Genomic DNA, 17,582 nt, shown 5'->3' on the forward strand with positions numbered 1-17,582 from the left:
ATGATATGTAAAAACTGATCTTTGGAGGAGCATAACTGCTTGGCCCTCTTCGCCCAACTTGATTGTTGAAAGATCATTCTTGGCCCTGCATCTCAGTTTAGCCCTTTCCCTCTATCTAACAAGGCTTCACTTCTTTTTTCTTCTACATTTTTTTTCAACCATAAGAACCTCTGCTTGGTAACTCTTTCTCCCAGGGAGTCTTCTTCTTTGGAAATCTAATTTATGACACTGAGCTCTGTTGCTTAAAATGTCCTAGAAGAATGGCCAGCCCAGTAGTAATAAATACCTCTTATGTCTGGAATTAATACCACTTTCCAGCAAGTTTCCTTAGAGGAAGGTCTGATTATAGGTCTGGGACAGGCAGAAGACAAGGAAGCTATCAAAGGCTTTTGTGGAGTCAAATTTGAAAACATTCTCATTGTTCAAAGATTTTGAATATTCAATAGAACAATTTGAACAATTGATAAAACTAATAAAAAATTATAGAAGCTACCAATTGAAACACATCAGAAGTATTAAAAGTTATAATTTTATAATGATAATATAAATTGTCACGTTTGGAGAATGCTAGCAAATAATTATTTTGAAAATTGATAAATGAAAGGGAATAATCAAGTATTTAGCCTACTTTTCCTATAAAAACTGTATACAAACTCTCACTAAACTAAGAATAGAGGGGAATTTCCTTAACATGTTGAAGAATATCTGCACAAATCCTACAACTAACATCGTGCTTAACGATGAGAAAGTAGAAGCACTCCTCCCAAGATCAAGTACAAGGAAGGTTGTCCCCTTCTCACCACTCCTTTTCAACACTATACTGGAAATTGCAGCTAATGCATTATGACAAGAAAAAGAAATGAAAGGTATACAGATGGGTATGCAAAAAATGAAACTCTCTTTATTCACACATGACATGATTTTCTATGTAGAAAAGTCCAAAGAATCAACAAAAGTACTCACAGAATGATAAGCAATTACAGCAAGGTTGCAAGATACAAGGTTAAAATACAAGTCAGTTTCTTTCCTGTGAACCAGCAATGAACAAGTAGGATTTAAAATTAAAGATATAATAGCATTTATACTACTACCCCTCAAAATGAAATACTTAGATATAAATCTAACAAAATATGTACAAGATCTATATGAGGAAAACTATAAAAGTTTGATGAATAAAATAAAAAAGAACTAATAAAGGTAAAGTTACTCTGTGTTCATGAATGTGGATGATCAATATTGTCAAGATATCAGCTCTTCCCAACCTGATGTATAGATTCAAAACAATCCCAATCAAAATATCAGGTTCTTTTGTGAATATCTACAAATTAACTCTAAATTTTATATGGAGAGGCAAAAGATCCAGAATAGCCAACACAGTATTGAAGTTGGGAGGCCTGACACTAGCCAGCTGTAGATTACTGAACCTATAGTAATCTACAGTAATCAAGATAGTGTAGTATTGGTAAAAGAATAGACAATTAGATCAATGAAACAGAATAGAGTGCAGAATTAGACCTACATAAATATAGTCTGTTGATCTTTGTCAAAGGATCAAATGCAATGCAGTGAAGCAAAGTCAGTCTTTTTGAGAAATGGTTCTGGAACAACTGGACATCCAGTGCAAAAAAATGAATCTAGAAACCTACCTTAAACCTTCCACAAAAATTAACTCAAAATGGATGATAGACCTAAATGTAAACTGCAAAACTATAAAAGTCCTGCATAACCTAGAAGAACACCTGATGACCTGGAATATGGCAATGACTTTTTAGAGACAACACCAAAAACACAATTTATGAAAGAAATAATTATGAAGCTGGAATTCATCAAAATCAAAAACTTTTGCTCTTTAGAAGAGAATATCAAGAGAATGGAAAGACAAAACACAAACTGGGAGAAACTATTTGCAAAAGAGACATCTGATAAAAAAAAAAAATGCTTTCTGAAATACACAAAGAACTCTTAAATCTCAACAATAAGAAGCAAGCCAATTAAAAGTTGTCCAAAGACCTTAACAGATACCTCACCAAAGGAGACATAAGGAATAGCAAATAAGCATATGAAAAGATCCTTCATATCATATATCATCAGAGAAGTTCAAATTAAAACAGCAGCAAGATGTCACTGCACACCTTTTAGAATGGCCCAAATCTGGAACACTGACACCATTAAATGCTGGTGAAGAGAAAGAGCAAGAGGAGATCTTATTCATTGATGGTGGTAATGCAAAATGATACAGCCACTTTGGAAGACAATTGATGATTTCTTAAAGAACTAAACATACTGTACTATAAGATCCAGCAGTCACACTCCTTGATAGTTTCCCAGTGGAGCTGAAAACTTACATTCACACAAGAGCCACCACATGGATGTTTAGAGTAGCTTTATTTATTTTATTTCTTTATATTTTTAGAGAGAACACATGCAAATGGGGGGGGGGACAGAGGGAGAGAATCTTAATCAGGCTCCCTGCCCAGCACTGGGACACAACATGGGGCGGTCTTATGACCCTGAGATCATGACCTAAGCCAAAGTCAAGAGTTAGACACTTCCCTGACTGAACCACCCACGTACTCCATATAGCAGTAGCTTTATTTTTAATAGTGGAAATTTATAGGCATCCAAGGTGTCCTTCAGAAGGTGAATAGATAAATGAACTGTGGTACCTCCAGACAACGTAGTGTTTCTTGGCACTAAAAAGGAATGAGCTACAAGACAAGAGAAGCCATGGAGGAACCTTGGGTGCCTATTAATTACTAGTGAAAGAAGTCAACTTGAAAAGGTTAAATTCTGTGATTTCAACTATATGACACTCTGGAAAAGGCAGAACTATGGAGCCACTAAGATCACTGGTGCCAGGGTTTGGGGTAGTGAGGAAGGGATAGATAGGTGGTACACGGGAATTTGGGGCAGTGAATATACTCTGTATGATACTATAATGGTGGATTCATGTCATTTACATTTGTCCAAACCCATAAATTATAACACAAGAGTGAACCCTAATGTAAACTATGGGCCTCTGATAACCGTGATGTCAATGAAGGTTCATCAGTTGTAACAAATATACCTCCAGGTGGGAGCAGTTGATGATGTGGGAAGCTATGCATATGTTAAGGCAAAGTGTGTAGGGGAAATACTGTGCCTTCCTCTCACTTCTGCTGTGAACCTAGAGCTGCTCTAAACAATAAATTCTACATCACATGCTTGCGGTATAAGACTGATGAATTACAGACCTGTACCTCTGAAACCAATAATACATTATATGTGAACTTAAAAATTTAATAAAAATAATCCTGACAATTGTTTAAAAAAAGTCTAAAAATATCTAAAAAATAAAGTCTATCAAAGAAAAAAAAAACTAAAGATAGAAAAAAGAGTACTTTTCAAAAATAAATATGTACCAATTTTTAACCCCCCCTAAAAATGTCTTCTAAATGTTAATGACCACCACTACAAAAACACTGTATTACAATGAGAAAATAGTCAATTGAACTATTAGAAAATGAGACATTTTCTGTCCCCATCCACTAGGAGTGTATAGGTTAAGTGACTTCAGCAAGGGTAGGAGAAAAGTAGAATCACAGTGTCCTGTCAATTATGCGAATTTAAGGTTGGGTTTTCTTTTTCAGGGAGCACCCAAGCCCATAGCCATTGAACCATGTGCTGGGAACAGAGCTGCTGTTCTGACTGTGTTTCTTTGTCTCCCTCGAGGATCATCAGGTGCCCCTCCTCCTGGACAGTCAGGTAAGACGAACATGGAGCCATCAGCAGTAAAACAAAAACACATAGACTAAATGGAAGAAATAAACAATGCTATCATGCAGCACAGTGAGGATGCTTACATGGTTCTAATGGAAAGTGTCTTAGAATTTCTTAGAATGCAAACTTTTACCAAAATATCTAGAAATCCTCATTGCTATAAATTCAGATTTGCCAATGTTTCTCTTAGAAGTACATGTTAAATATGTGTGTATGTTTGTGTATAATGTATGTGAGTATGTATGTACACACACACACACACACACACATCCCAATGTGGTGTTGTAACTACAGTAGAAATCTCCCTGACATGGCAAGCAAATTTTTGACCCCTTTGGACCACTTATTTTTTCCTAGTATGTGTGTCATAGAGGATGCCAAATTATAAATGTGATCAAAATATGGAACCAAATTAAAGAGTTTACTTGCATGTTTAGAATGTGAAGTTGTGTCAGAGGATGATGGCTTGATGCCAGCCTCTCGGTACTTAATATATGTCCTTGTTCTCAGCACCAGACAGCTGGAGCCATGGGTCAGGGAATCCCCCCCCCCTCAAATGGCACAACCAGTCTTCGCCTCTGATTCTTTTCCTACCTGAAAATCATATTTTGAACTAGGGGTAACTGGATGTGCCCTGTTGGAGGTCTTCTCATTGCTGTGATGTTGTCCACATTGTACACACACACACACACACACACACACACACACACACACACACAATGTTGATATAACTTGTAATTAGATCACAAACTGTGCTTATGTCTCTCTTTTTACATATTCTATTCCACTTTCTTACAATGTGTAATTTTTCTGTCTCTGATTATTTGCTCTTCGCAACTCTTATGAAATGGCTGCTTTTTGAGGGTAAGGGTAATTTCCAATCTTTCTCTGGCAAAAAGTGCCAGAGATCTGGCAAGTTCTCAATAACAGTAATTGATGCTGAACTCACTTCCCTGATTATTTTATCTTTTCTTGGTTCCCTAGCTAGCCTTGACCTTGCATCTCACTTTCTTGATTTGTATCCAACCTGACACAGAAATGGAAGCTGTATTACTTTATTCCCTGTAAGCTTAAGATACTCCTAGAACAGGAGTTTTTTCGCGTATGGAGACGGAGGGTTTCCATCTCTTAAAAATGATTTGCCACTTACGGTACCTGATGATACCCTGTTGCAGGAATTTCTCCACAAAGTTTATGTGTAGGTGTTTGTTCAAAGAAATAAACGTTCTCTGTGCTTTCTCATATATTGAGTGAATGCCTTGCTCTTCTTTCAGATCTACCAAGGTAAACGTAAATGGGATGCAGCAAGTGAAATAGTTTGGCACGGGTCAGATAAGATGGATAATTGTAGGTACTGGGCCCAGCTAATGGAAGTATTGTTTTAGGACTGGGATGATTTCCAAAGCAAACCCTTCACTAATGAAAACAGGTCTGTGTGATATACACTGAGGTTCTTCTGGATCCTTGACAAGATGACGTACTAATGGGCAGAGTGAAGGCAACTGCCAATACTCTGTCCCTTTAACCTTTGAAATCTTTTTGACTGATTTGAAAGAACCCAGTAGCAGTGTGGCCCATTACCTTAGCTGTATTCTATTGCAGATGCATTATGATTGCTAACAGTAATGCTACCTTAGATGCGCATAGTGCTTTAATCTATACAGTGTTCTCTTATTTTTTGCATTTGATCCTCATGACAAGCCGTGCAATCAGTAGTATAAAACTCACTTTGTAAATGATGGAATTGAGGCATAGAAATCTATTTTCTATGGAAATTCAAGGAATAATTAGGAAACTACTGGAGTGTAGAGAAAAAAAAATACTGATAACCAACATGCCAGGTAGTTTTCCCTGATGCTATGTAGCAGAGAGGTTATTTCTCTATACTCCAAAGCCCGTGTCTTCACAAAGCCCAGCATTTGAGGGAGTACTGAAAATGTCTATAGCGTTGATAAAGGTAGACAAAATTTTGAGTTAACTTACCATACTTTCTCAGAGCCTGTCAACTGAGCTGTATCGAAAATCTGTGTGCATAATTCAGGATGAGCTTGTTCTTTGTTTAAAAAAAACTCATAAATGTTTTCTAGGTGTTTTTATAGGATTAGGAATACTCTTTGAGTCTACTTCAAAACAGTATTAGGTGCTGTCTGCAGTCTACTTTGAAATGCATCAAAAACATGGTATTGATGTATGGATTGGAGGTAGGATGGGCGGATGGAAGCTATATTATAAAGCAGGTCAAGTAATTGTTAATGGTAGAATGCAGGTGGTGGGAATACTGTCATTAAAATTCTTTCTACTTTGCTACATGTTTGAAATTTTTATAGTAAGATGTTAGGAAACAATAAAATTAAAAAAAAAAAAAGCTCCTGACTTCACTGCCACCACAAACAAACAAAAAACAGGCAGTGTTTGTAGAGAGAAATTTTCTAAAGTTCACGTCTTGGTTTTCCCTAAATAAGGCAAATACTGACACCAACATACAAATTATATGACTTATTTTTTTACTCTTCATCAAGATACTTGTTGTGTACACAGCCAATTAAAACTTAACATAGTACCGTCTACTACTTGAGAAGAAATGCATTCCAGGGATCATTTGAGAACCATATTGGCTCTTGGAAAGGAAGTGTTGACATTGGTTATCTCATTTCTAGAGTTTAGTTTACCGCATATCTTTGCAAGAAGTTCATCTATGTGCCTATGCTTATCCCAGTACCCTACACACAGAAAGCAGTTCAAAAACACTCTTCATGATGATGGTGGTAGAGAAGGAGCTTCATGGATCAGCTCCTGACGCCATCCCCACGATGGGATGAACAAGGTGCTAGGAGCCTTCTCCTGGCTCTTGAGTGACTTTATGTCTGCAGATATTAGCATATCTATTCAATGTCTAGTACGTCTTATTTATTAGATTAAAAGTTCTCTTGCAGTCCTTAGCTCAGTCTCAACATTTTTTACGAGGCCCTTTTTTGAAATGTAGCTTTCCAGATGTTGAGTGATGCTTTTCATAAGGTTTTCTTCATTAGCATGAATGAAAGCCCTGTAGACAAGGGTCAGTTTGGGGATAAAGAGAAGGCGGGAACATCTGAGGAGCATGGCGGTCTTCTCTCTGAAACTGAGTGCCAGCACCCACAAATACATGATTCGGAGACGCACGCGTGCTAGGTTAATCACCATCTCTTTTGAGCAACAGCTAGTAATTTTTTTTTTAAGATTTTTATTTATTTATTTGACGGAGAGAGAGATCACAAGTAGACAGAGAGGCAGACTGAGAGAGAGAGAGAAGCAGGCTCCCCGCTGAGCAGAAAGCCCGATGTGGGGCTCCATCCCAGGACCCTGAGACCATGACCCGAGCTGAAGGCAGAGGCTTTAACCCACTGAGCCACCCAGGCACCCCTAGTAATTATTTTTTTAATTTAAAATATGACATGGTCTTTCTGGTTCATTCTCTTTCCACCAGAAAGTAGTTTAGGAATGCTTAGCAAGTCATAAGGGTCTAAAAATGTCGGAAGTCCTTTCCATGGCTTTCCTCTAAACAGAGATCGAAAGAAAAGCTGCAGATTCCTCCATCAGATTACCCCGTGTACTAATCTTTTTTTTTTCTTTTTTTAATGTAATGAAATTAGGTGTTTGTGAGCAGTTCTCCCTCTAGGTGGCTTAGAAGAGTAAAAGCAAAAGATATTAAATAGGCTTTTTGGCATTCCTGGAGCAGGACTAATTAGGTTCCCAGTTCCCCTACCCCGTAAACCTGCTGCTTCATTATTCTTTGTGAGAAACTGTGGCCAGCCATGCCAGACTCTTTGGGTTAACGTGGGATTTCTGCTGTTGACAATTTGTGCACTATACACCACTTTCTCTACTGACCTCAAGATGGTTGAAAGACTGACATCCCCAGGAAAACAGGGCCCGCCAAGTAACTGCTGCATGACACTAAACAACGAAGCATGTCTCCAGTCACCTTGGATGGCAAGGTCCCCAAGCGTTTTAGAGTCACATTAAGATGAAATGTGGACAAAGTAAATAGAGCTCTTCAAAAGCATAAATTGAAAATGATAATGATTGCTGTCACTTTGTGATGGAAGATTATGGATTTCATAGTTTATGGATTCTCACTAATAAGTAGCAAATTAAGTCTTCTCACTGGATTAAAAATCCCAGGGACCCACATGTCCACAGCCAAAAAGAAGCGATGTGCTTCAACTAAAGATGGAATTTTGTCCTGGTCTTGCCTCACGTTTGACTGAGTCTAACATTACCAAAAAGAACACTGTAGAAAAGCTAAGGTTTTTATTCTATTTTTTTCTTTAGGCTTAGAAGTTTTGACAGGATGACCAGATTATTTTTAAAAATCTAAAATGCTGTGTAATGCTTAAAATGATAGTCTATTTACAGGGTCATGGATAACGATGACAAAAAAGAGACTTTGATTTAACTGAATGAAAAAGAGGTGGGAGAAAGGGAAGTAGTAATTCTGAGCATTGTCTCAGGTGCTTTCCATACAGTCATTGGTCTAAGCCTCTTAATGATTCTGGAAAGTAGCTATTGTTATCCCACAGCACCTGTGAAATATAGAAGGTCTTTGCAGTTCCAGGGACAGATTAGGTCTGCAGGTTCAAAGCATGGGACTCTCTTCCTCTGAAAGCTGTTTTTAAGCTAATTCACATTTCCAGAATCTTCTGAGTTTACTCATCCCTTAAGACTATTTTCCTTCCATAAATTTGCCACTGTATCTTCACACTTGTAGAAACACACCTGTTGATCTAATCTTAGCACTCTCTCTGTTAGGTGGCTGGAATAAGAAATAAAATTACTGAACCATATCAAGGCTCCGTTATGAAATATCTGGCATGGTAGTTACCTTTTAACCTCAAATCCAAATATTATTTGCATACACCATATGTATCTTCATAAAGAAGAAAGAAGAGGCTTTTCATGGCAAAATAAACTATAAAATTAGGCAGAGAGCCCAGGCAACACCAAAGAACCAAACACCTGGGATTATTGTTAATAAACATGACTCTGTGTCAAAAACACACCTGCTATTAAAAAGGCCCACAGATCAATCATAGAAAGTAATTTTGTCTTCTATCCAAAGTATAGTTACATAGTTACTGTGAATCTTCATGTACTACCTTTATTCATTTGAGAAATATTTAAATATGTCTGCCATAGACCAGACACTGGATATATGGTGGTGAACAAAAACAGAGTTCCTGCCCCTTTAGGGGGTACAGCATGTGTGGAGATAAACGTGAAGTAAGTAGTCACACAAGTAAACCAGTAAGACAAATTGTGCTAGGTGCTATGGACACAGAGTAAACAGTGCTAGAGAGAGAGAGAGTGCTATAACTAGAGAGAGTTATATGGTCACTAAGCTTAATATCCTTCTAAGTGAGTAACAAAATGACAGTCACTCAAATCTCCTTTTTTCAGTTCTCACTTGCCACCAAGTCTTTGTCTGGCTTGACAGTTGAATAGTCCCTGTCTCGCCTCTCCAGCTTCTGGAAACCCTCCCCTCTGGTGTGCCTTGATCTACCTCAGGCACCTACTTACAGAGGATGGACGTGGAGCACCTCCCTTTGGTTCTTGGTTTGCCTCACGTGCCTCAAGTCCTTTAGCCAACCTCTCGTCCTTCTCCATGCTGTCTCCCAAGGGCTGTGCCCTGTCCACTCCAGGGGAGCTCACCCCTGACTCCGGATCTCCAGCCAGCACTGCTCACCTGTTGAGCACCAGCACCGCAACCTGGATTTGCTGCCCTTTGGGCATAACGTCATTCTTCCTGGACTTTCTCCCTGTTACCCTGCCTACTTCCCTACTGTTTTGTAAAATTCGTTTCAGAGTGGCTCAAGTTTGAGATCCTGGAGTTGCTTGCCTTCTTCACTTTCTCCCATCGTGTGTGCAAATCATCATGAAGATCTTTAGCTTTTACCCCTGTGGCAGATAAGGCAGACATCTTGTTTTTGCCATTCTTCCTGTCTCTACTTTTCATAGGGGCACCCGCTGTTCTCACTGGACTTCGGCCAAGAGAGCACAATTCTTTTTTTTCTTTTTAATTTTATTTATTTATCTGACAGAGAGAGATCACAAGCAGGCAGAGAGGCAGGCAGAGAGAGAGGAGGAAGCAGGCCCCCCGCTGAGCAGAGAGCCCGATGTGGGGCTCAATCCCAGGACCCTGAGATCACGGAGCCGAAGGCAGCAGCCCAACCCACTAAGCCACCCAGGCGCCCCAAGAGAGCACAATTCTAATCATATCACTCTCTTCCTCATAAACCTTTGCTGGCATTTTATTGCCTGTTGATGTGAGTCCAGACATCTAGTCAGGGGTGTGAGGTCCTCCTCAACCTCTCTTCAGACTTCTTTCAGGTTTTGCATCCACCCACAGAATCTTGCCAGCGCTACCTATGGAGCACCATGGGCGAGCCTGCCCTTGGGCAGTTATTTTAACCTCTTGGACCCTCAGTTTTCTCGTCTATAAAGTAAAGAAGATGACCACATGGTATATTTTTATGATTGCTGCCAGGCCTGTAGTTCCACATGTATGTTTCTTCCTATGATTCTGTGAGTGTATGTGTGTTCTCTGAGGTGCGCTCTCCCTCTTAGCTGCCTGTTTCCAAAGCCCAGCTCAAAAGCCAGTTCCTCTTCCATGAAGACTTCTGTCTCCTCCATATACATGTGACCTCATTCTCCTTAAAGTCCCATAGATCTACCACATCAATTCATTACTGCCTCCTAACATGTATCAGAGTCACTGTGTTCTTTCCTTAACTTTCGTCCCCGGTGGTGAGCTCTCTGAGGGCAGTGGCTGTGTCTTATTTTGTCTTTGATTCCCCAGCTGCTAATAAGTTTTTGTACTTAGTAATTGCTTGATAAATATTTAATTGGTGAATAAAATTAATTATCCCTAAGTTATAGAACTTCTTCACCAAAAATATGTTGAAAATCTATAGTTATATGCTATACAAATGTACAATTTACTAGTTATAATTTGACTTCAGGCCAATAATCTTTGATAGACTAGATTTTATGTATTTATGATTCATGTAGCATTCAAGTTACAGATCTTGGACACTCAAATCAAACTCAACATTGCACCTTTGATGAAAAATATTAAAACTTGGTTGTTTAGATTTAAGGTTTAAGGAAAATCAGAATATTAGGGGACTATGACACAAAAAATAAGGCACTGTATGTTTCCAATGTAGCATGTACTAAACCTATCATAAACGTATTCTATTTTTTATTATTTGAACGTTGATTTCTTTTTTGATGATAATTTTTACAAAACCATGTTATTTCAGTTTGAGAGAGCACAACTAGGTTCCACCCTTTATGACCAGAAAAACAACTTTTAAATCTTACAGAATAGATGTCTACATATTAGTTAAAATCAGGAAAGATAACCTCACAAAATGCATCTAGCAAATAAAAAGTATCAGTTGCTATTGTACTTATTATTAACACATATCATTTGTTGTGATTCTGCTCTATGTTCATTACCATTCTTTCAATTATCATCACCCTATGAAGCATATAATATAACTTTTCTTTCATAGGTGAGAAAAATAAATTCACGGAGCTTAAGTCAACTTTTCTATAACCACACAGTAAATAAGTCACTGAGCCAGAATTTAAAACCAGAAAATCTCACACCATAATGCTCTATCCAAATCTTTTCTTTTTCCTTATGGGAAGTGGGGTGGGTTATGGTCAAAGGCCATTAGCTATCTGCTTTGAGAGAGAGTGGAGACTTCCCTTCCCTGCCCAATGTCTCTATGAAGTGACATGGCCATGGTTTTCCCATTTGAGATTTTAATTTTTTTCTTCGTGTCATTGGTAATAGAGAGAAATTAATTAATGTGCAAAAGGAACAAAGAAGAAAATAAGGACAAGAAACATGAAGAATAGTGAACATGGCTAATTAAATATGCAGTAGAAGGAAGTGAAACAGCCTGGAAGTTAACTCAAATACTCTCAAGATAGAGCAATTAGAAATAAACTCACATGAAAAGTCAGAATTCACGGACGTGAAAAGTGAGCCCCCGGCACTGAAAACACGGCCAACACAATTTTCTTTTCTTTTTCTTCTCCCCACCTGCCACTCTGTTCAGGTATTTCTAGAATTGACTGGGAAATAATTACTGTGGTCAAAGAGAAAAGCAGGAAAAACTAAGCAGCTCAACAAATCAACTACAAAGCCAAAGGGGAAAATCAAAATTTGTTGGGTATAAGTAAGTTGCTTCAAAGCAACAAAACAAGAAAATAAGAATTTTGCAGAGATGAACAAAATTTAAAGCCTAAATCAGCCAACCAGTATTTCCTATGCTGGTTGACATGACGGTCTCTATACAAAGCTTCCAATTAGTAAGATGTTTCACTTTTAATTGGTCATGAATTAAATAGTCCTGCTTTACATGCTTTAGGGGAATTTAGCAGAAGGCCACCTGCCTTAAACAAGGATAGATGGGTAATTCTGAGTGTTAGACAATTTTAAAAGTTTAGGAGCTTTAGAACTGAACTTAGAAACCATTTACTTCTCTCCTGCATTTTGCAGTAAGAAAGAAAAGGAGGGAGGGAGAAAGGAAGAGAGAAACAAAGAAACCTGGAGAGCCAGAAGCTGGGGAGAGATTTGTCAAGCTCAGCTCGTGGGAACTAAAACCAAGGTCTCTGGATCTCTCATGGAGGGAGGGAATTCACCCCTGCCTCATGCTTATTATGCCATGTGGTAAAGCCTGACAAGAAAAGACCACAATAATAATCCCCGCATTGCCAGAAGGCAGGGCTGCACACCTTTCACCAGAGCCCAGAAATGGCAGATGGAAACAAATTCCCTAGGTCCAAAAAGGAAAATTAAATGGCTTGAGAAAATATGTATCCTTATCAGGAAACTGATAAAATGCTAAGAAAATGTGGGTGGAGGGCCCTGGGAATTTCTTCTTTTCACATAAACATGTTTCTGGTGGCCACTCCAAAGGGCGAGTGGTCCCTTAGCAAATTCATCTGGAAGGAGTATATTCAAGTTTTGATAAAAAATTCCATGTTATACTGACAGCTGATTTAATCTCCTATCATTTACTGTAAAATGGTACCACAGGACCTACCAAAGGCATCTTTGAGTGTGACTTTCCCTTCATTCTTAATGAAAGGCCCAGTGGAGAAGCTCGCACCAATGATAGTAGTGTTGTAACTCTAAACAAGGTAAACACTGATTATAACAACATTAACCACTGAAGGCCTGAATCATCTCTCTCCAAGGACTTTTAGGGAAAGAGTTAATGGTCCTCTGCAAAGTGAGTAAGTTGCCTTCTTTTATACACTGTATTACTTGCCAATGAGGGCAGCCCATGTAAGTTGGGTCTAGACCCATAACTGGTGGGCAGCAAGTTCAGAGTGGGCCTGCAGAAAAAGTGTTGGCAAAACTTAAGAAGGAGCTCATCCTCTTCTTTAAGAACACAACTCCAAATAAGCAGTTTGAGAAGTTCTTCTTGGTCCCTGGAATTATCATTTAGAAGGCTTGGAGGAATGAATGAATTCTTGCCCCATGAACCTGCTGTCTGACATAATTTGAACGGAACCTTGAAGGCCCTAAAAGTCTGGATGCAGTGACCATACATTCAGTTCCATTTATTCAACAAGCCAGGCAAGGATCATCAAATCAATAACATGACTGTGCCATCTGCTTTCTCCTTGCTCACCATCATAATGAAAAATGACTCCTTAAGTGTTCTGTGAGGCAATTAGCTCTGAATGTAGAGCTGTAATGGTGAGAGGCTGAGTCACATTTGTATTCAAAACTTTACTGGTAAAATGGAAAGGCAACTATTGTCCATATTAATAGATACATAAAATGTATAAATGGGGTAATTTGGTATTACTCTATTTATGCATAATATTATAAAATTGAAGAAACACAGAGATAGGAAGGGCACTGTAATGACACCGGCTCATCCAATGGCTTGCGACCACAGCTAGTGACCCTGCTCAGAATCATCTTGGACAGACAGACAATTTCTAAAAACTTTCCCAAAAGGCATGCCCATAACTTCTGGGACTAATTCGTTCTGTTATTTAAAAATCTTCACTGCAATTTTCCCATTTTCTTTTGTGTTCTCTCTCTCTCTCTCTCTCTCTTTGTTTTTGTTTTGTTTTTGCTCTGTTTTTGTTCTCATCCCTCCAGAAATAGAGAACAGCTGATCACATTCCTTATAATAATCCATCATGTGGTAGAAGGCAGTTTTGAAATCACCTCCCAGGTCAGGTTCAACGCACTGCTCCCAGTCCTTCTATCCGTGCCTTCTGGAGCCTATGTCTTCCAGCTTGGGTCATCCCATGGCTCTCAGAATGTCCCTCAATCTTCCCAAAGCTCATTTGCTCAAGAGTCATGGAATAGAAGGAGATTCTGGAGATGGTTCTATCTCTTTGTTCGAAAGAAGAAGAAGGTAAAGCTCACCTGGACAGACTTCCTTAGTGCCCACCATCCTAGAACCCAGGGGGCTCTCTCCGGCTTTAGTGTCATCATGCCTTAGTGCTAACATCTCTTTTAAAACCAGCTGCCCTGCCCTGCTGGTTACTTCCCCCCCCCCCCCCCACAGTTCAGAAGGACTCCTTTGTCCTTTTCTGACCCTTTCTGCCATTCTGCATTTTGCATTTATACCTACTGTTTTTCTTGCACAAGGAAAGGAGGCAGTTCATTTCAGTTAGTTTCTCTGATGTTTCAAGGTTTTTTGAAGTTTAATACCATTATTCTAAGCTCTGTTCTCATGCCCTATGTCCCATTTGTGTTATCTGCAAATATGAAATTTCAGAGAGACAAAAAATACTTCACATTGCTGGATGCTAAAGTAATTTTTAAGATACACTCTGATGTTATAGATACACCACACCCCTGTCCTGAGCATGTACTAGTCCTTCTGACTATCTATCTAAACTATCCTCCAACACACAGCAACCCCCACACCTCCCCTCCTAACAAAGGAATGTCACTTCAAGGGTCACTTCCTCTGTGAAACCTATTTCCATCCTCAGTCCACTCCTTTATTTTTTGTTTATTACTATAACATTTTTATTATAGTGTCTCTATGTTACTCAGACAAGCTAAGGGCAGGAGTTTTCCCCTTGTTCATCATTATATCTCTGGGTGCTAAGTGGTACCTAGAACACAATAGAAAGTCAGCACATGTGCTTAATTATTTTACTCTTTTCTCTTACTCATCTGTCCTTACTGGTGCTAACTTTCCAGAGTCCAGCTCTTAAGCTCACTATGAATTTTCAACTGCATTTTCCCATGTACTTGTTATAAATGAATTATAATATAAATTATAATTACAATATAAGTTAATTCTATATGTTTCTCAGTTTTAAAAAGTGGGGGAAAAAAAAAAAACCCTCCCTAATCTCTGGCCTAAAATTTGGCTTCTGAAATAGGATCAAAACTCTACCAAGGTTAAATCACCTGTTTCTTCATTGCTAACTAGCCCATTGTTTCAGCCCCATTCTAGAGGACTACTTGTCTCAAGTCATGTTGGTCACTTTGCAATATGTGGCTTTTTAACCCCTTACATTTAACAAGTTCCTTTGGGTCTTTGAATATTTTTTTCCATACATAAAAATCTTACTTTGATGATTTGGTCATACACAAGATCATGGTTTGACCTTTTCTAAGATCGTCCTTTTTTCTTTTCTTAAAAATAAATGTTTCATAGGCTCCTCTTCGTTCTGGGTGCTTAAAGCAGGATCAGAGTCCCTACTTCCTTTTCTTGGTGGCCTAGGAGTGAGTCACCAGACCCTGCTTCTGCTGCTTGACCATCCTTTTACAGTCTGCTCTGATTCTTGCTTGGCTATGTAGCTTCTATATTCTTTGTTGTGGGTTTTTAGATCACAGCTGTTTTTAAGACTGAGATTTTTCAAATGCTTTGAGTATCTCTATTTTGATATTTGTTTCTAGCCTTTTCTCTTCATGTAAAAACAAGTCAATCTTTTTAAACCTGTCTTATGCTTACTGCATTACAGATTATGTTCCATTCCCCTTTATATCCCCAGGGGTCACTTTCGTCTTTGCATTAATGTTTTTCACTTTCCCAAACACTTCAGAATCATCCCTGTATCCTAGTCTTCTTAGGTGACTTAAAGTCTTGTCAGAACACTCCAAAGTCCCATTTTAGCTCTCTATATGCCTCTTTTCTGTCCATCTGAGCTTTACCTCACTTCCTTTTTCCTTTGCATTACAATTATTTCTAGGATTGCAAGTATTCTCACCTATCATGTTGGTGAAAACTAAAAAGTGTGACAACACATTGCTAGTGAAAATGCAAACTGGTACATCCCTGTTAGAGGGGAATTTGGCAATAAATACATAACAAAACTACACTTGCACTCTTTTGACCCAGAAATCCCCCTCATAGGAATATACCCAAAAATATACTTCCAGTAATGTGGCAATACATGGACATTCATTTCAGCATTGTTTTTAATCACATAACATTGGGAACAACTTACATGAGAGTACATGGGAAAGTAATAAAATAAATTATAGTACATCCACAAATAGAGTACAATGCATCTGTAAAAAAAAAAAAAAAAAAAAAAAGATGAGGAAGATCTCTATAAGCTGATATGAAATTATTTCCAGGATATGTTATTAAGTGAGAAACATAAAGTGTAAAAGAATATCTAGAGTATGCTATCTTTCATATAAGCAACAAGGAAATTTTTAAAAATGTACAGATACCTACTCAATTTTTCAGAATACAAGAAACATAAAGGGAAAACTAATGAGATTGGTTACCTACAGGGAGTGGAAATGGAATATGAAAATGGAGAAATAGAAGGGGGGTATAGGAATGAGGGGTGAGGGGAGAGTGACACTTCTTTGAGTACCTTTTTATATACTGCTAGAAACATTGTAGTGTTTCACATCCCAATAAATGAACAAAGAAAATCAGGATATGGGGAACCCAAAATGGAAGAGAAACCGTAAAAAAATGAACCTAAATGCATTTCAGATGAGTAACATACCTGCACAAAGGGGATAGGAAAGAAAACAGCCTAAGTAACTTGGTAAAATAACATTTGATCGTATACTATAAGGTTAAAAGCAAATAGAACTATTTGCAAGCATTATACTGTAGTTAGTACATCTGTTTCTTTGGAAATGGTGGTGGGGCATGGGTTTGCAATGCTGACACTATGTCGATGCCATGGTTAAACAAAGAGATTAAATGCCTTGTGGATAATGAGAGTAGGGTTTCTCACTTTCAGAGAAAAATAAAGTGAGAAGAGTAGAGTGAGTCCTGTGGTACTGAATTGGTATTAGAACCATCAGCAAGGGCTTATTCACATGCATGAAGACATACGTAGAAATGCAGCTGTGTGTATGTGGATTAGCGTACATATGTGTGTTTCTTCACTGTGTCCTCTGAGAGGGCTTGGAAGCAAGGATAACCTCAGTAACAATGAACACTCTGAGTTCGCATCTCTGCGTTTCCTAAGCACATTCTGCAATAAAAGGAACCAGAACTTTCCAGAGAAATGGTTGACTCCAAGGCCAGGAAGGGAAAATGCAAGATGAGCTTGGGACATCTTACGGTTCCAGGGTTCAAAAGTTAAGTGTTCAAAAAGTTATGAAGACATGTCGGAAAGACACAGGAGTCCACCTCGAAGGAACAACCATCTGCCAAACCTGGAATAATGAACAATAGAATAAATACATGTACCATTGGATTATGACTCAGAGAATAAATTAAATGCCCACAACTCCTTACTAACATAGATATAAAAATTGAATAAGTTAAAAAGTGGCATAGAAAGAACAGCTCCTCTTTACA

At 38.4% G+C, this 17,582-nt stretch overlaps 1 protein-coding gene across 1 annotated transcript in view; it reads left to right on the plus strand.

The window, feature by feature from the left end:
* ATRNL1 (attractin like 1) overlaps positions 1-17,582 on the plus strand; it is an 806,361-nt gene that overhangs the window by 699,346 nt on the left and 89,433 nt on the right. Inside the window, exon 28 of the mRNA XM_059398662.1 lies at positions 3,630-3,744. Coding sequence (XP_059254645.1) covers positions 3,630-3,744 — 115 coding nt within the window. The remainder of the gene's footprint in view (positions 1-3,629; positions 3,745-17,582) is intronic.

The sequence above is a fragment of the Mustela nigripes genome, chromosome 4 (assembly GCF_022355385.1).
Source record: "Mustela nigripes isolate SB6536 chromosome 4, MUSNIG.SB6536, whole genome shotgun sequence".
Lineage (NCBI taxonomy): Eukaryota > Metazoa > Chordata > Mammalia > Carnivora > Mustelidae > Mustela > Mustela nigripes.